This window comes from Furipterus horrens, unplaced genomic scaffold (assembly GCF_987537825.1).
Source record: "Furipterus horrens unplaced genomic scaffold, mFurHor1.1.pri manual_scaffold_4, whole genome shotgun sequence".
In the NCBI taxonomy this organism is placed as follows: Eukaryota; Metazoa; Chordata; class Mammalia; order Chiroptera; family Furipteridae; genus Furipterus; species Furipterus horrens.
Window position 1 is genome coordinate 21,277,573 of NW_028327174.1, and position 22,849 is coordinate 21,300,421.

Below are 22,849 nucleotides of genomic sequence, written 5' to 3' on the forward strand. Positions count from 1 at the left end.
ATCTGCCATGATGTTGGAGAGGAGAAACCATGTATGTGACTAGTAAACATAGTGAGTACAATAGCAGACGGTGCTATTCAAGTGTTTTTAAAGTCCACCATCACCACTCAATCTCCAGGGAAGAACCAAAGTCAAGAATCACCACCCCCCCCCAGGCCAGTGCAGCTCCTGCCCAAGAGGCCTCCCTGTGCAACCAGCTGGACACCATGGAGAGACTTGTTAGAAGACTTCTTTGGGTCATGTTTGTGCTTGTTGCAGGGAGACCTGCCAGACCTCAAGAGTCTTTTGCTCAAAAGTACGGCAATCTTAAGTTCAGGGGGCTGCTCTTATCCACTTAACTCTGTCAGTCATGCCCTAGGTGCTCCTGCCTCATGTGAATACTCCATCCTCTCTAAAGGCAGATCCCATATCTATATTCTCTCATTCGTCATGGAATCCATAATGCTGTTAGTCTCAGGACATATGCTTAACGCAAAGGACTGGATAGAGTGAGCATATGTACTCAATATATTACCATGCCCGTATGCTCAAATGCAAGCTGACTAATTAGAGCACTAAGGAGAAGAAACCAAGTCACACTATAGATATGGGGAGCCACATAGGCTTGAGAACAAGACTAAATTTGGGATTTCACTTGCTTGGCCATAAAACATCAGGACCAAAAAGTCAGAGGTGCTGTACCCAAGGCAAGGCACGTCGATTACTGTAGGAGAGTGTGAAAAAGGCCTGCTCTCCATGTAGCTGCCGTATTGCTTGTGGCCATCCTTTGCAAGGGGGTACTTAGGCACTTGGAAGTGCCTCCTGGTCCTTCTAGATGCTGTCCCCACCACCACATCCTCAATGTCCACCATATCAGGGGCACCTATCTGATATTGACATTTGCTCTTCAATGAATGATAGCATAGTTATCTATTCCCATAGATAACTGTGAGCAACCATGTCACATTGCTCCTTGTCAACTGGCCAATATCAAGACTGGGGCCATAGTTTGCAGAAGAGCCTGAAAGGAAGAATGATTTGCTTTCATCCTTGAAATACAAGATGTGGCAAAAGTGGGTTTACAGTTGTTCATATGGAAAATAATAATTAATAAATAATAATGAAAGAATAAACTCTGTGTTTCACATACTCACAACTATAAACTTACTTTTGACCAACCCTGTATCATCTGTCTATAAAATTAGATTCTAGAAGAACCTACCCTTTACCCTTAGCTCATGCTCCAGTTTCACATGGTGTACTGGCTTACACTGTAAAGGTCTAGAGCTTTTCTTCTTCCATAGGCACCAAAAGCAACCAGCACCTGGTACTCATGCCTCTTTCTTGACCCTTAGTAGGCTCATAGAGGCATTCTGACATTTCCTGTCCTGGAAGTGACTCCTATTCTCTGTATTTATGGTCCCTAGAACCAATGACACGGGATATAGAAGTACGTTGAGTGAAACCTCAAGGCTATTGCAAGGCTTGCCTCTTGCGCCATTTCTTTTCCCAGAGACGGGCACTGGGACATCTGGTTACCCACCAAGCCCAATGTCTTATAGCTCAAGAGTAGAGAGGGAACTTGAATTCTTTGTCTCAGTGCATATCAATCATGGCTTAGTCCATGAAGTCAAGCTAGAAGAGCTGCCACAGTGAGACCCAGCCAGTGACTGGCTGATGTGACAGGACACGTAAGTGGTTATCTCACTGAAAATGGTCTATTTGCAGGGTCAGAGCAAAGCAAGAACCCAGAGCAGCATACAAGAGAACTCACTTCTTCCTCTTCTATGCCAGTAAGGTCCCAGAAGTAGCCCAGTCGCATCTGTAATCTCTTCCAGTTTTCGAGAAACATGGTAGCTTAAAAGGAAAAAAAAAAAATTGTTAATTTTGAAGAGTGGATTTTGAGTACTCTTTGGGTTCAGCAATGATAGTAGAGAATAAGCTCACAGAATTCAAATTTAGGAGCTCTCTTTAAAGCATTCATTCCTTTCCTCCTACTTTTATCTAGAAATGCTCTAAATACTCCACATCCTTAGGAGTCAAGTAAATGTATTTAAAGGGACACACACACACATCTTTCCCCGTGTCTAGGTTATGAGAAGAGGGTAAACACTGATCTCAGGAAATGAGGAAGAATGGCAGAATACAGAAAATAAGAATGAAAGAGTTTGTAGACTTTTCTGGATGAACCTCATTGTGCCTATGCATACCTCTTCCTGTATCTTCCTCAGTACTCTCACTTTTTTTCCCTCCTATTTGCTTTTCTGTCCCCAGCACCATTTCCCTTCTATGGCTTCTAATAATCACATTCTGAGGTTACGTAACAGTCTCCTAATGGTTCTACCTGACTCCAGAGTCACAGCCTTCTAAACCATCTTGCATGCAGCTTATAGACTGATCTCTCTTAAGTGGCATTCATTCATTTGTCCATTTCTTAGCCAAAATTTGTTGAATGCCTACCATGTCTACACATCAGTCAGTTTTCCTGCTGCAACCACAGCTCCTTGAAGGGTCATCCCAACATGCTCCAGAAACACCAACACCCTTTACTCTACAGCCATGGTTTATAATACCAAAATTAAACATCTGATCTTGAGCCTGCCAATGGACCAGACTCTCCTTCTGAAAACTGAAACCAAGAGACACAAAGAGAAGCAGAGAAGGCAGAAACCAAGCAGCACCTGAAAAAAGGAGAAAGGGCTGTGGTTTCTGATAGCAACTCCAGCTTCAGTTCCCCAGAGGCCTGGCTCTATTTCCTGCATCCATGAGCTTGCTTTTTGCCTTCTTACAATAAATCTCTTGTTATTTGAACAAACTTGAATGAATGAGGCCCCACTAAGGTATCTGCAATATACAAAACGGTTCTAGGCATGAAGGAGATGAGATGGCTCTGAGGTGGATTTTGCTCTCAAGTTGTTAATAGTCTATGGGGAAAGATTATAAATAACTATAATACAAAGTACAGAGTGACCAGGTCTTAAGAAGGACATGGATAAAAAGCTGTGGACATGCAGGAGAGGCATATGAGCTGATTCTTGAAGAACAATAGCATTCAGGCAATGAAGAAGGGGTGGGCAGAGGAAGGATACCAACATTCTCCCTACCCCACCTCTCACCGAAACTTTCAATGGCTTCTTATGGCCTAAGTTATCTCTAGATATTGGGACCCTGTATATCTGGCCAGACCCATCTGTCTAAATCAATACCCACCATTTATCAACATACACCTTACAGCCGCATTGATGCTGATGCTACCTCCATCTGCCCTCTTCATTCCCAACTTGTGCAAATTGCCCCCCTCTCCTATGCAAGCTGGCAATGCCTACCGTATGCTTTCCTGACCAGCACAGGTCCCACTTCTCCCATAAGATCAGGCTCAAGGGCACCCTCTCTTCCTCAGGGTCTGCTACCCTGGAAAGGGAAAAGACATGACCCTCCCTGAGGCCACACCTACGCCTCTACACCACATCCAATAGAAGCCTGGAGGCCCTTCATTGCCCACTGCACTGGACTGTTGGCTGCCATTCAGTTCTGTAGTGTAGTAACAGGTCTGTAAACTTTCTTGACTCCTAGCTGCCTGTGTTTACCTCGGGCACAGCACAGAACTGAGTATAACAAACACCATGGGCTGGTTAAATATGCAGTTACTTAAAGCTTCATTTGTTTTACTTGGAGCAACATGACAGTGCACTGATCTGTATGTTTTCTCCTAGGATTTGAGGCTTTTTCATGTAAGTGCATCCTGACCTCCCACGACTAGCATTGCCTGGGGGATGCCATGAGACTGGAGGATGTCACGCCTCTTCCTATGCTCTTCATGCCTGAGGAGGGCTTTGCACACAGCAGGGCTCAGAGTGCTTCTGACTGCAAGGTCCATGAAGGACAGAAGTCAGACTGTGGAAATGGACAAGAGGGGCAAAAGATTCATGGAAAGGGGAGCCATGAGGACAGAAGAACTGCTCATAGTTCCTGCCATGTATTATGTGCCAGGTACTGTGCTAAGTGCTTCCCACACATATCTCACTCACCTGTCATAGAACACTGCGGGATAGGTATTACTTCACCCATTTCACAGATGAGCGCTCAAAAGGTTAAACACCATGCCCCAGGTTACATGACACCTTGGTTAAGAGCACTGATTTTGGTGACACAGTGAAAAAATTCACATTGGTTTGCTATGGGATCCACAGCTGGAAAGGGCAGGATTGAGACACTCATCAGGCAATCCTCTAAGTCAAAGAGTTTAGAAACTCTGTTTCTTCATCTTTCTTTTCAATAGGGCTTCATTCTCTTTCCAAAGTTCCCTTGAGTTTGAGGCCAGAAGAGCAGAGTTGGGCCTGAAGACTCCAAGAGACCCAGGTCTTCATGACTAGTACCCGCCATGCACCCCCTGTCTTGGCAACCCCCACTCCCACTCCCACTCCACAATAGCCTGAGTCTCTGTGGAGAACTTCTCCTTCCCAACCTTATTCCTGGCAGGCACGGGCTCTGGCCCAGGTCCACCTAGCAAAATACCACTGATCATAATAATCATGGTAATGAGACGCATTACTATTATTTTTAATTGTAATTTGGAAATCATGCCCAGGGGTTCTTGGCTGCTGTAACCAAATACACAATCATATAAAACACAGCAAGGCTGTTAAAAAACAAAACCAAACCCTAACTTTTTCCAGGAAGCTCTGACACAATCTCACCCTTTTTGTTTTCCCTAGATTGCTATATGAGAGGAAGAAAGAGGAGCCAGGGGAAGGGGTAGTAAATTATTGAGGATCTCAGAAGGGGTGGGAGGTATCTGTTAATTATAGCTATTGAGAAAGAAGCTGCAGTTGTTGAGCCTTGAAAGTGGGCAAGTAAAATTGAAAACCAAGTTTCCCTACAACCAGGAATTATGCAGCCTGTCAAAGTTCTTAAGGGATCACAGACCCAGTGTTATTAAGCTTAAGCTATTTGTTCATCATGATATCTACAAGGCAAGTTAATGGCATTAGGGTTGCAAAAATATTTTTTAAATTAAAGCATATTACGAGTTCCAAGTCAGTTCAAGTAGATTTTGGAGTAATTACAAGATGCCCTTGCTTGACAAGAAGACAGAGCTGCCATGACTTCCCAGGTAACAAACTTCAACTACAGTTTGTTCTACTGACCCTCACTGTGAACACTTCCAGAGCTATATAGTCACAAATGCCATTTCCTCCTACTCTCTGTCCCCACTCTTATGAGCTGACCACTGTCCATGTGCCCTGGGCAGCAACTGTTCTCTCTGAGAGTAGAATGTCCTTGGAAATTGTCTTTGGTGGCCTAGGAATATAGGCATCTTTCCAGTCTGATTCTATCTCCACCCAAGTAGAAGTCCCTACAGGGAATGGAGAATGGTCAGTTCTCCCAGCACTGTTGAAAACAGACCTCTCCCTGTATCCTCCTCACACTTTCAGGGGTATGACTCACAGCCCAGCCCTGGCTGGTCCTCCAGGCCCCATGGAGTCAGTGATCAATCAAGCAGCCTCTGCAGCAGTATCATGGCCTTGCTGGTCTATGATCCAATGGGAAAGCTAAGGGCTTGCACATCTGTGATCAGTAAAAAGCAGGTGGCTACTCAAGATGGGCTGAAACATGTTGACTTCAGTCCCTTTTTGAAACACACATGGGTGTGTCTTCTTCAAAATGTTCAGTTACCACAAGGTTGTTATTCCAGGTTATCCCAGTTTGAAAATAGAAGAGAGTGTGTGTGTGTGTGTGTGTGTGTGTGTGTGTGTGTGTGTGTGTGTGGTCAGATGGCTACGATTGAGAGAAAGTTTATTATCCTGATACTCTGGGTGATGGGGGTAGGGGAGATGGAAGGGAGGGGATGGACAGTGAGGGAACTATTTGTTCTTTCCTTCACAAATCCCTTTGTTGGAAATACTGAAGACACTACTACTCTATTAAGTAAAATCTCTACAGTCTACACTATTGGTATCCTAGAAATTACACTGAACCTTGGAGTCAGGAGGTCAGGTTTAGAACCACCTTTACCACCAGCTAACTCTGTGACCATGATCCCACCACTCTGAGTATTATTTTGGACGATATCTATGACTTTACATGTCAGATCTTCCTGGAGGTGCCTCAGGGGTGGACTAAGGGTTTTCAAAATACACATTGGTTCAAATTCTGAATAAATCATACATGAGACTAATACCAGGTTGACATTACTATATCATATATAGTAACTATGAGAATATTCCTATTTCTATTTGCATATGAGTGAAGGAGATAAATCTTTTATTTCTAAAATATTTCTCAAGATACGAAGACTAAATGCTAAAGGAAGTAAACTAAAGGATAGCCATTAGAATATGGTCACTGTACCCATTTCAAGGTACCACTCCTATGAGCAAGCCTCATGATAACCACTTACCCCACAGAGCCATGAAGATGGAGAAGAAGACAGTAGCAGGGTTGTCAAACAGGTGGCTGGCCCGCGCTGTACCACAGGCTGAGCTGAGGTTCCAATAATCACAGGACTTGTCACACAGGGGACACATGGTGAAGGCATTCTGCTCGTCACACATCTCTTTGCTGTAGTAGACAGAGGCTACTGGGTCAAGTGGAGCTCACGCAGGACCCACCCCAAACAAATCATCCCCCAAAACATCTCCCACTTCTGAATCCATGGTTGAGCTTATCAACTCCATGCATAAGGTGTGTTTAAAAAAGGTGGGATTGGATATTTTTTTTTACCTTGAGAGTGTTATTCTTGTATTTTGTCCAAAAAAAAAAAAAATGGATGGGCCATCTTTTAAGGTACAGAGCCCCCTTTCACTAGAAGTATCTCAACAGAAAGTTAGTGACCACCTGTCAAAGATGTTATACACTGAATGATGCCTTATAAAGCTTCTCCAAAATGTGTGGAGTGTATGAAGTTGGTGGGAAGCACCAACAGTTGGGAATAAATCACCTGCCTGAAACTAGATTTCATCATTGTCACTCAAGCATAGGCTGTCTTCTTAAACCTATGGTCTGTCTCATGAGACTGGTCACAAGGAGAAACAAACACAAGCTCTTATTGCTGGGAGAAGAAACCATGTGAAGAAGAATGAAGTCAGATCTGGACTGGAAGACCTTTTCTAAATGCATCAGCTGCAAGACCGTTTGTAGATGGGGATTAATAATCTCCACCTAATGAGAATTATCATGACCATGAAATGGGATTAGGGAAAATGAAAAAATAAGGTAAATTCTTCCAAAGTCTAGATTCTGTGATCTTCGAGAGAGAAGTGTGAGTCAAATAACCATCACCTACATTCCAACCAATTCCTAGTACGTTTCTGATGAATATACTTGAAATTCCATTTAATCATTAGGTGATTATCTGGAGCCAATAAGCTTAAGCTCATATGAGTGCTTATAAATAAGAACCGAGGAACTGTCAGACCTAACTGGCCTCCCAATACCTATCCACACCATATATTGATCAGAAAATGCATGAACTTGTCACTCTGATACAATATTCCTTCTGGGCAATGGGCAGACGGTTAAGCTCATGGTTTTGGGGAAAAGGGTTGGAGAACTTGAGTTTTCATGAAAATGAAGCATTGGCTGTTCTTGGGAAGTAGCTACAGACACAGCGATGGGCAGGCAGGGGATCCCACGCTGAAAACCGCAGCTTTGTTTTCTCCGGAAAGAGGCAGCAGAGGGCGCTATAGAGTACGGCTGGCAAGTGGGAGGCCACGGCCAAGGTAAGTAAGCTGGTACCTGTGTGCTAAACAAGGCCTTAGATTTAACCCAGAAGTCAAAGGAATGCCTGGACCTAGTTTTCCGTGATTAAGAAGCTGAGGGTTTTACTGAAGGCTGTCACTGCCTGTCAAGCCCCAGCTTTCGGGCTTGTTTTTAATGAGCTACGAAGTCCACGGCAGGGAAAGGCCTTCCGTGTGAGAGAATGGAAACTCCAGGTCTCTGAGGATAAATCCTAGTTCCTCTGCTGACTTGCTGCTAAGCTCTCTATTGGCAAGTGTCAATAGCAGTGACTCATGCACATCGACAATATTAAACAGTAATATCTTATTAATCAGTTCAGCCGTGCTAGTTTCACCTGTGCACGTTCTTATTGCTCACTGGAGAGCGATGTTTAGTTTAAGTCTTCTGGGTCAGATAAGTGTTCACTGCATAGTTGAGAAGCAGTTGCTGCATTCTGAGAGGAGACTACCCTCTTGGAAAACAAATTCACAAGGAAAATTGTTGGTCTGTATACATTCCAGTAAAGCGCTGTGCTTTCAAGGCGTGTGTGAGAACATCTGAGTTCTCAGTGCTATACTTTAAGCATGTGTGTTAGGGTCTTTGTTGTTTAGAGGTTTTTTACACATAGACTGGGGGAGGGATAATCCTACTCAGCCTACTCCTAATCAAATCTAGTCAGTGCTAAACAGCCAGGAATGAAGAAGTATTAGCAACCAGCTTGGTGCAAAGCATTTTGAAACTTAACTGCTATGTAAATAACTGGTTTTAAAATTAGAGTACAGTCACGTATCAATCATGTGTACAAAGCGGCAGCCCTGTTGCTTGGATACTCTCCAATCATTTAAATTGGAAGTCAGAACGCTTCGTGTGCATTGAGTTGGGTTGTTTTGGTTTGGGCTTTGGCTTTGGTTTTTCGATGTAAGCAATTTGAACAGAATTCAAAAGAAATTCTGCCTCAGGATGACTTTAAAATGACTTTGTATTGTCTGAGAGAGGCTGTCTCTAGACAAGCTGAAAGATGAGGGCAGCTGACCTAGAACTGAAATCATGTCTAGATTATTCACTAGCTGCACAATCCATAGGTTTCTAGTTAGAAGTAGCTGTGGCTATAAATCTACTAGGGTATTTCTTCAATCTGCCATTCTGTCTAGAAAGCATAGGCTGATAAAAACCCAGAGTGAATGGTGTTCTTAATGAGTGACTCGCCGCTCACAAGTTAGGTGCTGGCAGAAAGAGAGAGGTGCAAGGAGGCAATTATTCGGGAAATTCAGACAGAACATCTGTTCCTAAGGTGCAGACCTAAAGTAACCAGTTTCTTTTCAATATGGTTTAGATTAATCAGCTTTTTAAAAATGCTCCAGTCTTTCCTACCCATGTAAGCAAATACCTAACAAATGGAACCAATCCCCTGGTAAGTAGAGGAAAGTTCTATACATGTATCATGCACATATGGAATTATTACTTATAAATGATACTTGTATCTCACATATCAAAGTTATTGGCAATAAAAGGTTCCATTTAAAGTTCCACGTAATGTGGATTTTCTGGTTTTGATATTGTACTGTAGTTATACAAGACATGACCATCAGAGAAAACTGGGCAAAGGATACATTGCAGTACTATCTTTGCATCTTGCCATAAACATTCGTATATCTAAATAAAATCTCATGCAACAATACTTCTTTCTTGTGATGAATACTAATATTATATTTCACTCTATTCTCTCCTATCTTATTCTAGTTTATGAACTAATAAGCAAAATAGAGACAGACTCATAGATAGAGAGCAGGCTGACAGCTCAGGGGGTGGTTAGGGGGTTGGAGGGATTGAGCAAAAAGTAAAAAGACTCGTGGACATGGACAGCAGTGTGGTGATTGCAGGTGTGGGGTATAAGGGGGATAAATAGTAATGGAAAAATACAATAAAAATATAATCATTAAATTGATTCTGTAACTCATGAATGGGTTTTAAAACATCACACACTCTGACAGGCAATGTAATACATCTGCAATGATAATAATCACATTTTACATCTGCACATATATGAGTGTGTGTGCATGTGCATAGATACATGTCTTTGCAGCATGTATATGCTAGGTAGGAGTTAGAAAATTAGGAAAGAGAAGGAAGGTAGGAAGGGGTCCATTGTTCTTAACAGAAAAGCAGCCCCAAATAATTTTGACTAACTGCCTCTGGTCATGTAGCTGTTTCACAATGGATGACCAGATGTTGCCCATAGCAGAAAATAAGGACCCATGCCTATGTTTAGGTGGTCACATCCTCTTGTGGAAAACCATGTGTGGTCAGCATCACCATTATGCACCATTCAATATGTCACTCCAATTCTCTAATGTCATACTAACCTTCACCCCATCCCACAAATTATATAAGTCCTCAGGACAAGGTGCCTATGCCTCTCTCACCACCCTTGGAAAGGCCTGTTCTCTTCCTTGAAGCTATACTAATAAACTCTGCCTTATATACTACTTGGCTTGCTGATCTGTAATTCTTTACTATGTTGGCAAAAAGAACTGAGCTTTCAACAACATAGAGACCACAGTCATTTCCAGCTGCACTGGTCACTGTTATGTATTCCCATACAGTCACGAGTTCTAAGTCCCACTATACTAGCATTGGTTCTTTAAGCACAGTATGGTGATGTCTAGTTTTGATCAACCTGAGGTCTAGCTTTCTAGGAATCACAACTGGGCAACGAAAACATTGGAGTTGTGTTTTCTGAGGACATATCGGACAAGGCCAGTTGAAGCTACTGGGCTGCTGAGGAAGATATGAGCCCTCTGGAAGACTTCACAGCTTATTGGAAAAAGTAACTTGTTAAATGCTTACTTTCTGTGTAGGTTCCCTCTTCCCTGTAAGGACAAGGCTTTGTTCCATTTCTCGGTTCTCCAAGAGCCCCACCATGGGAACTGTCACCTCCGAGTAGTTTCTGACTCCTGAACAAGAGGCTGAGCCCTCCTCAGTTCCAGAGATGCCTGCTTCTACAGATAGCCTCACAGCATTTTATCCCAACAGTGTTGGACCCATGGACATGCGATCTATACCCAATACGATTCAATATTTCCTACCTTAGATTTTGTGAGAAACCAGGGGGTGGGGGCATCATGAGATTAAGGGAAAAAAACATTTCTCAGGCACAATTTTTTCATCAGGCATTATCTACCTGCCCACCTCAGATGCTGGCTCTGGAGAAAAGCTTGAATAGGAAAGAAAGTGTCATGTTCAGCATCACTATGAAGCCATTTCCAGAATATGTAGCTCCCAGATCTGTCTCTGGAGACAAGTTACATGTGTAGTAGGGGAAGAAGAAGGATAGAGGACTTTGGAAGGAGATGTGTGAAATGTACTTTCAACTAAGATGAAACTCCAAACTACTAACATGGGAATCAAGTCTTTTTCTTTCAAATCGTCTTACCTGGGAATATCTTCTTCAATGGTTGCACATCCATAAAGAAACACAATCACCCCAATTATAGAAGATGGGATGAGGAACGATGTATATAATCCAAGCCAAGCAAAATACAGTCCAATTTTTTCTCCAAAATACTTTCTGGAAAAGAAAGTAGAACACATATTAAGAATATTATATACTTTCCTCATTTATGTTGGTTCTGAACTTGACAATGGGCCAGCATAAATAAAAAGGAATGGAAGTTACATGAGGAAAGGGGGACCTCAGCACAAGGAATCAACAACTGGACTTTTCTGAAATGAATTACATTCCATTGGAATAACATATACACACCTGTCCCGGCTGCTCGTGTGAAATAGCTACAAGAAGGAATCCAGCCCTAACAGCAAACCAAAAATATTCCATACATTTTGGCATCTTCACCAGAAAAACATGAATAACACATCATCATTTCATGAGTGCCATACTACTTAACCCACAGGAAAAAACACAGCTTTTGGAACTAGCTTATTTAAACAAAATACAAAATACTTGAGGATGTATTTGTATGTAGATAAACTAACATAAACATACTAAAAAAATGACTATAACAAATTTGATTAAATAGTAGTAATGGTTTCTTTAGTTAATGAAATTATGGGTAGTTTTTATTTCTTTGTTTTTTTAATCTTCCTGTATTTTAACACTCTACTTTGTTAATGAATTACTCTTATAATCTTTTAAATGGTTCGTTTTAAAAAGAAAATGTACTAAGTCATATCTTTTTTTATCTCCAGCTCATAAAGTTAGTAAATTATCACATTAAGCCTCTAAAAAGGGGTTTTCCCTTACATAAATATTGGTTATGGACACCTGATGAGAAAAATACAATCCACAGAGTAGTGTGTTCTATTTTGCAAGAGCCTCTGACATAAAATCCAGGAGGGAAACGGGATGAAGCACTAAGAGTGAGGAGAACAGTGAACAGGCTCTTTATCCACTACCAGAAGTCCTGCTCCCAGTTAGGATGTAGACAACTGCAAGAAAATGTAGCTTCTACCCTAACCACAAGAGAAATCTGGATAATCCATAAAATCAAAACTTTTCTTGAACCCATCAAGAGTGGAGGTTGCAAGGGAACCAGATGAACTAAATTTTAAAGCAAGAGAGAGAAGCCCCTCCAAGGAAAGATGGTCGAACACACAAACAGTTTCACATTTGACAGAGCACAGAAGGAAAAGTTGGTCACCATAAGACTGAGTAAGAAGAAACAGAGAAATTGTTTTTAATTTCTGGAAGGCTGAGTGTAGGTTCGCACGGCAGGTTAGGATACCTGGGAGCTCCAGACACAAGAAGAATGTGCACTCATTCTTAAAATCTTATCCGATGACCACCACCTGGTACTTATGAGGAGGACAATGGGCAAGGTAGGGAAATGGAGAGACCTCCTTTAGTTCCCCACGCAGCCATGAAAGCCCACCCATCACCCCACACCATCTCCCATTCAAATCAAAAGCCTTAAGCACTGAGTCAGCAGCTGGGGGAGGGGCAAGAGGGAGACCCCTCTGTGGCAAAGGACTGCTGAGAGTTTGATGATAGAAAAGGAACAATGAGAACAAAATCTCCAAAGCAAGTGGTGATGGCATCCTACTGCTGAAGGAATTTGAAATCTGTAGCACAGCGAAGGTGACTCTAGCAATGACAAAATCCAAGCCCAGCTCATCCTCTGACTGCATTGACTCCACTCCCCTCACTAACAGCCTGACAGAAGAGACATAAGCACATTTCCAGGGGTAAACACCATGTGCCTCAGTTTCTACTGCCCTTTTGCATGCAATGTCCAGAATTCGATTTAAAATACTAAGACACATAGAAAATAATAAATCAATTTTTAGGGTCAAGAAATAAGGAAATCAACAAAACCAAAGTTGATCTAGATGCCAAAATTATCAGACTTTAAAATAATTAAAATTAATATGTTAGGGAAGAATATCATGCAAAAGTTGAAGAACATGTGTGAGAAAATTGGGAATTTCCATAGAGAGGCAGAAATGCAAAAATGTAACATTGAAATGCTAGAAAATAAAACAACAAATGATATCAGACATGAAAACGTCTTCATTAGAGAGCCTTAGCAGGAGACTGAACACAGTCAAACACACAATAAATACACATGAATGTAAGTCAATAAGTATTACCCAAACTAAGACACAAAAAGAAAAAAGGAGTAAGAAAAAATTTTAGCAATCAACATCTGCAGGACAATATCAAAGCAACTGTCATATGTGTTATTGAAGTCCCAGAAGAATTAACAGAAACAGGAGTGAAAAAATATTTGGATGGATCATGGCTAAACAATTTTCCAAAATTAATCAAAATTATCAAAACACAGATCCAAGAACTCCAGAAAACCCTAAACAGAATAAATACGAAAACAAAAATAAAAACCCACAAACCTAAACACATCATAATCAAATTTCTGAAAACCAAAGGTGGAAAGAGAAACTCTTTAATTCAGCGGGGGTGGCAGGGGTGAAGAAGTATGGGAGCGGGAAATGAAGAAGGGGGGATGTAACACACAAAGGAACAAAGGGAGTATTTACAGCCAGGAGCCAGGAGGGAAACAAAGTGACCGAACAAGGCCAAACATGACAAACCAGAGTTTCTCCAGCGGAGAACTAAAGAGCACAGGTCCATCTTCAGGGAGCAATAACTACTCAGCTCCAGCAGCCCAGGGAGCCATGTGGGGAAATGGGACAAGTATCTCTAGATCCCACAATTTTACAAGAAAATTTAGAAATCTGCGTTTCTCCTAATTTTTCAATTTTGGCACGTAATTTGACTGAAATACAAATGTGCAAGCCAAAGAAAGAACATCCAAGGACTAGACAATGACCAGGGGCTATCAGTTGGTACCCTTTGTGCTGTAACAGATCAGAGAGCATAGGCTCTGCAGTGGGAAGAGCTGGAAATAATTCTGGCCTCTGCTGTTTCCTAACTTGGGAAAGTTTCTCAACTTCTCTCAGCTCCATTTTCTTATTTAAAAATATGTTAATGTAAAAATTAAATGAGCGAGATATATGAGAACATAGGAAGCAAGCAATAAATATTAATTAATGTTGATTATATTATTCTTACCCTGGCTGGTTTGGCTCAGTGGATTGAGCGTCGGCCTGCGAGCTAAGTGTCGCTGGTTCGATCTTCCAGTCAGGGCACATCAGAGAAGGAAAACTCTGACTCCAAAAAACCTCCGCTGCCTTGCGGCATACCTCTTCAGCGGAAAGGCTAAGGGAGTAAACCCCGACAGAAAATCCGGAGCCGGAGTCCCTAAGGCGGTTTGACGTTGTAGTCAACACCGGCAACTCCTGCGGCGCACCTGAAGCCAAGCTGTATTGACTCCGTCTTTCCCTTGGACCCTTCAGCTGCGAAGAGAGGGGGGGTCTGCTGCATGGGCAACAGCAGACCCTCCATATCACCCTGCCCAGGCTCTGTAACTTCAGCTCCACTGGAGAGGACACTCCAGCGTCATCGCAAGATGTCGATTCAACACGGGAGGAGACAGATACCGTGTCACGCCCGAGTCAGACTGCACAGCCATTCTCGGCGGTGCAGATAGACTCTTAAGAAGCTACACCATCGTCTCTCGAGGCTCTGTAGCTTCAGCTTCACTGGAGAGGACACTCCAGCGTCATCGCAAGATGTCGATTCAACACGGGAGGAGACAGATACCGTGTCACTCCCAAGTCGGACTGCACAACCATTCTCGGCGGTGCAGATAGACTCTTAAGAAGCTACACCATCGTCTCTCGAGACGGACGGCTGCCGACGACATATTATTCTGAAAATCCATGTGATCCACTATATTGAAATGAAGAACTTCTGTTCATCAAATGACAATACCGAGTGAAATGACTAGCAACAGAATAAGAAAAAATTTGTATACATCTATCCAACAATGGACTTGTATCCACAATACATAAAGAACTTCTACAAATCAGTAAGAATTAGGCAAATATTCCAATACAAAATGAGCAAAACACTCAAAGGGACCCTTCATAAAAAAGGATACCCAAGTGACCAATAAACATATGAAAAGGTGCTCAACTTCCCTAATCATCAGATCGCCAGAGAAATGCAAATGAAGTCATGATGCAATACCTCTACACATTCGTGAGAAAGGGAAAAGAAAAAGGGAAAATCTCAAGTGTTGACCAAATGTGGAGAAACCAGAAGGCCTCACATGGTGCTTGTGGGATGTATACAGATTGAGCCACTTTGGAAAAACTGCTTAGCAATATCTACTACAAGTGAGCATAGGCTTCCCTTATGATCCAACAACTCCATTCTTAAGTTTATACTCAACAGGAATGAATATATGCACACCCAAAGATGCATACAAGAACGTTCACAGCAGCACTATTTATAATAGCCTCAAACTGACATGCATGTCAATAATAGAATGGATCAATATGTTGTGATATATTTGCCCAATCAGAATGAAAAATTACAGGAAAATTACAAGAACATGCAACAATATGAACAAATCTCACAAACATAATGTTGAACAAAAGAAGCCAGACACTAAAGAATGTATATACTATATTATTCTATTTATATAAAGTTCAAAAACAAAATAACAGTACTAAAAGTCCAAATAGTGGTTAGCCTTAGGAAAGAAGTGACTGGAAGGGGAGTGTAGTGGGGGCTGGGGAGCACTTTGGCATACTAACAATGTTTTTCTTTTATCTGAGTACTGGTGGTATGGGGAGTGTTCACTTTGCAAAAATTCAGCAAGCTGTATATTTATTATATATACACCTTTCTATATATTATACTTTGATTTTAAAATGATTTTTAAAAGATACCATATGTCCTATAATCTGTAGGCCAGCAGAGTCCCTGGAGATCATCTAGTCCATTCTCTTGCCTTCAAACCAGACAGCATTTCATCCATGTCAGACATACGTAACTTTCAGGTGCAGTCTGTCACCAGAACTGAAGGGCAGTTTTCACTTGAATGAAGCACAAAGACCAAGCTAACAAAAGACAAGGCTTCCAGAACACAGCGGCCAGCCCTGAAATGCAAGTTGGCGTCTGACAAGCAGCCCAAGGCAGTGATGGAGGCCGAAGGATGTCAGCACCATTCCCAAATCGTCAGATCAGAAGCTGAGCAAGAGATGATTAGCGTGGAGCCAATGTGCCAGCAGACATGTTCCAGAGGAGCCAGCCCTGTCAGCTGGAGAAGGAAACTTTTGCTCTCAGCTCCTGCCAAGTCCACAACGCCTTCCTTTCTAGTCTCACAAAAAGCTGCCAGGCTTTCCCGGTCCCTCAGGAGGCAATGGATTAGAGGCAAACAGATTTGGGTGCCCGCAGCAGCATTAGGGGCAGGTGCCCAAAGAGAAAGTGCTGAGCCTTTAATTAAAGTTCACAATGGTTGTTCTCTGAAAGACAGCCTGGAATTTCCCAGCTACAGAAGAAGCCAGGCAAATCAGCCAAGGCCTCTCCTTACTGAAACTGTGAGATGGGGCTGACATGGGTTAAATATTCAGTCAATTCAAGGCTCAAGCGCCCTGTCAGAATGGCTTTTCCTATCCCAAGGGTGTCCCCACCACTATTCCCTCTACAACAGTGGTTCTCAACCTTCCTAATGCCACGACCCTTTAATACAGTTCCTCATGTTGTGGTGACCCCAACCATAAAATTATTTTCATTACTACTTCATAACTGTAATTTTGCTACTGTCATGAATTGTAATGTAAGTAACTGACATGCAGGATGTATTTTCATTGTTACAAATTGAACATAATTAAAGCATAGTGATTAATCACAAAAACAATACGTAATTATATATGTGTTTTCCAATGGTCTTAGGTGACCCCTGTGAAAGGGCCATTTGACCCCCCAAAGGGGTCGCAACCCACAGGTTGAGAACCACTGCTCTACAAGGTAGTATCCAGCCAAGGATGAAGGGTGGGGGAAGAAGAGGGGAGGGAGCTCCTGACACGAAGGCTGTCCCCTGGGAAATTCCTGATTTAGACCTTGGAGCCCTGCCCTGGTTAAAATTCTAATTTCCTTTTCTCCTGATGTTCCCCGTTTTGGCTTTGCTCCAACTCATTGGCCCCTTATGTTCCTCATATGCACCACAACTGCACCCACCTCAGGGCCTTGGCTGCGCCTGGACCACCCCCTTCCTCAGAGGTCACACTCACTTTTTCAGTCTCTGCCCCCCCATCGCCTCCTCAGAAAGGCCTTTTTTAATCACTCCACCCTAAACGTCACCCAACCTCTCACCTTGCTTCATTTTCCTTCCTAACACTTCTCATTGCCTAACATTATCTTCTAAATGTATCGGTGTGTTTGTCCACCTCTGCTGCTAGAACGTAAGCTTCATGAGAGCAGACGCATTTTCTGTCCTATCCACCACTGTCTCCTTAGCGCCTAGAATATACCTGGGAAGTAGTAGTGACTCAATAAGCATTTGTTTAAGGAATGACTAAATCCTCACAGTAACCCCATAAGGGGGTTACTAGGCCTCTCCCTCTTCTGTGCCAGGGGTGGAGGGAGCACAGCTCAGAGAAGTTGAGTAACTTGTGTAAGGTCACTTAGCTAAGAAAATAGAATCTGGACTCCAATCCAGGGCTGCCAGATTTCAAGTCCCGTGACTTATGTCTCTTAGGTCACAGGGTAGATGATAGTGCAGACTTGAGCCTTCCAGCCTGCAAAACATTATGATTAATTTTCTATTTTAATAAAAAATTGAAAAGAACCCTAAGGATCATCTACAACAAAATTCTCCACTCAGTGATTTACAAAGCCCTATAACCCCCAGAAGCGCATTCACATCAGCAAAGGCAGTGATGGCATGTGTTCTGATGTCTATTTGTTAAATACACAATACATAAAATGATTATTTAGAAAGTTTCTGTTTATTAATGAGCAGTGTGAGAGCTTCCAAGTACACAGCAGATGGTAATTAGAGACACATGCTCATGGCTCGTCCCCCAATCATTTATCACCTAGTGGTTTTGGCCATTTTACATTGCTTTCATTTCATTCTAAAATATTGTTTGGGTTTTTTATTTTATTTTATTTTATTTTATTTTATTTTATTTTTACCCATGACCAATCTTTAAATAAAGATGGAAACATAAGGAACACTGATGATGAAATATAGCATGCTAATGCAGAGCAAAAAAAAATGGCAAGAAAGAACTCAGTACATTTTCTTCAATGATGTTCACGCAGGTCCATAAAATGCATACAAATAATCAAAACTATTATATGACATATAGAGATATGTCATTACCAAAACCATTGTTAAGGGATGGAGCTATTATATTCAGTTATATCAAATTGGCTTTTTTTCTCTCTTTTTAGTTCTATGGTTGTTCAGTTACAACTGTCCCAATTTTTCCCCCATTGCTCTCCCCTGCCCTGCCCAGCCCCCTGATCCCACAGTTGATCCCCACCCTGTTATTTCTGTCCATGGGTTTTTTTATACTTGTTCCTTGATTAGACCCTTCCCCTTCTTTCCCCTCTCCTCTCCCCTCTGGTGACTGTCAGCTTGTTCCTTATTTCTGTGTCTCTGGTTCCATTTTGCTCATTTGTTTGTTTTTGTTCATTAGGTTCCACTTAAAGGTGAAATTATATAGTATTTGTCTTTCACCACCTGGTTTATATCACTTAGCATAATACTCTCCAGTCCCATACATGCTGTCAAGAAGCATAGAAATTCCCTCTTTCTTTCTGCTGTGTAGTACTCCACTGTGTAAATGTACCACAGTTTTTTGATCCACTTATTTAACTGATGGGCACTTAGGCTGTTTCCAGCACTTGGTTATTGTAAATAACGTTGCTATGAACATCAGGGTGCATAGGTTCTTTTGAATTGGTATTTCAGGAGTCTTAGGGTATAAACCCAGCAGTTGGATCCCTGGATCAAAAAGCAGTTCCATTTTTAGTTTTTTGAGGAAATTCCATACTGTTTTCCATAGCGGCTACACTAGTCTGCATTCTTACCAACACTGTACTAGGGACTGTACTAGGGTTACCTTTTCTCCACATCCTTGCTAGTACTTGTTGTTTGTTGATTTGTTAACACATTGCATACCAGGGTATTTAAATGCCTTTTAGAAATGTTGAGAATTCTTGCCACCCATAGGCAATGTGTTAATGATGGCCATTCTGACTGGTGTGAGGTGATATCTCATTGTGGTTTTAATTTGCATCTCTCTGATGGCTAGTGATGTTGAGCATTCTTTCATATGTCTATGGGCCGTCTGTATACCCTCTTAGAGAAGTATATGTTCGGGTCCTTTTCCCATTTTTTAATTGGATTGTTTGTCTTCCTGGTGTTGAGTTGTATGAGTCCTTTACATATTTTGGAGATCAAACTCTGTCCAAGGTATCATTGGAAAATATGTTTTCCCATACAGTTCGTTGCCTTTTCATTTTGCTGATGGCTTCTTTAGCCATGCAGAAGCTTTTTAATTTGATCTAGTCCCATTTATTTATTCTTTCCTTTATATCCCTTGCCTTAGGTGATATATCAGTGAAAATATTGCTCTGTGGGATATCTGAAGTTTTCCTGCCTATGTTTTCCTCTAGGACCTTTACGGTGTCATGACTTACATTTAAGTCTTTTATCCATCTTGAGTTGATTTTGATGATGTGAGTTGATTTTGATGATGTAAGTTGGTGGTTTATTTTCATTTATTTACTTATTTATTTATTTATTTTGCATGTACCTGTACAGATCTCCCAACACCATTTATTGAAGTGGCTATTTTTACTCCATTTTATGCTCCTGCCCCCTTCGTCAAATATTAATTGACCAAATTGGCTTTTTATTGGGAGATAGATTGTCCCCAACTGCCATGTGCAGTCTGCAGAAAAGCCCTTGCAAATATAACCAAACACTTTCTCTTTTAGCTTGTTATTTAGGAATAAAGGATAAATATTAGATAATAAACCAGCTAAATTTCTTACTTAAAGTGCTAATATACTGAATTTCAAGTCATAAAAGTGGTTTTTTTTTCTATTTTGAAGCTATAATATGATGATAAATTTTCACCTAATTTTTAATATATATCATTTCCCAGACCAAAGATGACATATTCTGCTACTTAAAAATGTATTTGTGGGAACATTTTTTTCTTGGATAATTTATTGTAATTATATAAACAGTGTGCACCACCTTTGTTACAATGGAAAAGGATAAACATCTTTGTGTATGAAGAATATTATAAAAGATTGTATGTAATAAATTTCATCATACAAGATGCATTAATATTTACTTAAAATATTTTTACCTAGAATCATTTCTTCATCATCATTGTCCACATAATACTGACTTAACAACAATTCCTAAGGGAGTTCATGGGATTAAACACATGCTGCTGTGAAGGTGCCTTGGGTGGAGCTGCAGACCCACTCTCCACCCAGCTCCACCAGGTCTGCACCCCAACAGGGTGACCTCAGTGGGTTGCGCCAACCAGGCCCCCTGGCTCTCTGCCTGCTGGGTTGGCCAATGGCAGGCACCAGTAGAAAAATTGAAGGGTGGTGGAATAAAGACTGTGGGGCACTGATTTCACCAGCTAGCTGGCTGCAGAGCCCTTGGTTAGCAGTGGGAGCCACAGCTCCTGTCCGAGGCCTCCCTGCACAGCAGCTTCAGCACCACTCTTTAGCTTCTGTAACTACAAGCTCCTCTTGCCCCTTCCGGCCTAAAGGTGCTACCAACATCCCACTGCTGCTGATCCCTGGGGTGTTCCCATCCCTTGTGGATTTCCCTTCACTCTCAATTACCAATTTGAGTGTGTTACCTAAACAATACAAGTCAAAAAGGGAAATGAGAGGATTTAGAAGTTTCTGATTTGTTAATAATCCTCTCATTTTACAGATCAGGGAATGGAGGCTGAAGGGCATTACCAGATTTGTCCAAAATCATCGCCAACAACTAGAGAGAGCCACAAGTAGAAATCAGAGCCTATTGTGGGGAAAATAAAGACAATACATCGTAAGATTGTTCGAAGAATTGTAGGAGTTAATATATAGTCAATCGCTTGAAACAGCAGTTGGCACATAGTAAATACGCAAAAATGTTAACTATTATCATCATGGTATGCTAATTCCCAATCCCGTTAAGAAAAAAGGGGATACAGACTTAAAAATATGTAATTATTCTACCATAAGGATTTTAAAATTAATTCTAGTACATGAAGAAACCAAAGCCCCCTTCAGTCTAATGAGAAAAGAGTTGCCAGGGTTCATGACATGATGAGAGCACCAGGTAAACTGATGCCCCCTTGGCCAGCTGCCCTGTTCAGCCAACAACTTGCACAGCTGTCACAGAATGGCCCCACTTCGAGGTCCCCCAGCAAGTCGGTGTCACTGTTAAGTGAAAATGACCTCCGTCTCACTGAGTTACAGACATCCACTGAAACAGCAAAAGAAAAGGTGGTTTTAAAATTCTACAATAGCACACGTTGCTCTGGCTTCCTGACTCCACAGTCTTCCAAAAAGAAAAAAGGCCCAGAGATTAGAATAAGAAGAGGCTGAAGAACAGTTTTGACTTTGCTACTCCATAATGTGTGCGGGTGGCAGAAAAAATAAACTTTTTCTGTATGACAAAAGAATTGTTCATCAGGTTTTTTTTCTCAATATTCTCAAGAGAAGGAAAGACCAGCACTATGACATGTAACAAATCTGCCAAAAAAGAAAAGTTACATTTATATTGAAAGGTCGATGAAGTAATGTCTTGATACACAGCACAGCTTTTACCAAAAGCTCATGCGCAATGTTGGCATTGATATTTTCGAAGAATACCTGATGCCATACTGGAACCTCTAGGAGAACTGAATTAGAGCCCAGCCCTCCCAGGCTACGTCTGCTCTTCCCCGAGACGTGGGCAATGCCCATCCTGAGCTCTGCAGCCCATTTCTTTCTCAGTTTTCACCCATGTGGAATCTCAACTGGGCCCTGGTTGTTTTTCTTTCAAATTCCCAGTGCATTTCTCACCTTAAAATAACCCTGTTTGTTTTGTTGCTGGGTATGCAACTTTTCCGGTGACCTCTTTTCTCAAATCTGCTTCCTTCTCATTCATTCACCAAGGAAGGGAAGAAGAAGAACATTTATTGAGCACCTATATGGCTTTTTACATACATAGATGATTTAATCACTACCCTATGAGTTTAGGAATTATTCCTCCTATTTGCATAGAAAAAAAGCAAGCCTCAAAGAAGTTAAATCCCATGCCAAGGTCCACATTCAGTTAGCTACACATTTGAATTTCCAAACAAAGTCTATCTTCAGAGTCTTTGATTCCTTCTACTGCCCCCCTGTTTTGCCAATTCCAAATCCTTTCTTTTCATTGCCAGTAGACTATGACTCCTTCCTCTACCACCAGACTATGCCCAATGGATAAGAGAATATGAATAATTATATATAATATACTCATACACACAGAGAAAAATAAATCCTACAAAATAGGAATAATCTCCCTTGTCTTATCTTGACCAAGAAAATCACTATTGCCCATATGGGTCATGTTAAAAATTATAGAAGAATAAAAATGAAAAACTTCCAAATTGTTTTTCAAACTATTAAGCATTAGCCTGAGCACCATAAACCTTTTCTTTAGAAGTTAGAATAGTTTTCTCCCTCTACTCTCTCCAAAGTGGACCTCCTTTGCTTCTGAGAATGCCCACTCCCTTAGCTGCAGCCTTTGGTGTGCTGAGCAGTGAA

The 22,849-nt window shown here is 41.5% G+C and overlaps 1 protein-coding gene across 1 annotated transcript in view; it reads right to left on the reverse strand.

Moving 5' to 3' along the window:
* The window catches only part of ANO2 (anoctamin 2), a 302,275-nt gene that overhangs the window by 145,212 nt on the left and 134,214 nt on the right, over window positions 1-22,849 (reverse strand). The window contains exons 10-12 of the mRNA XM_090275378.1: window positions 11,132-11,266; window positions 6,380-6,540; window positions 1,754-1,836 (exon numbers count right to left, since the gene is read on the reverse strand). Coding sequence (XP_090131504.1) covers window positions 1,754-1,836; window positions 6,380-6,540; window positions 11,132-11,266 — 379 coding nt within the window. The remainder of the gene's footprint in view (window positions 1-1,753; window positions 1,837-6,379; window positions 6,541-11,131; window positions 11,267-22,849) is intronic.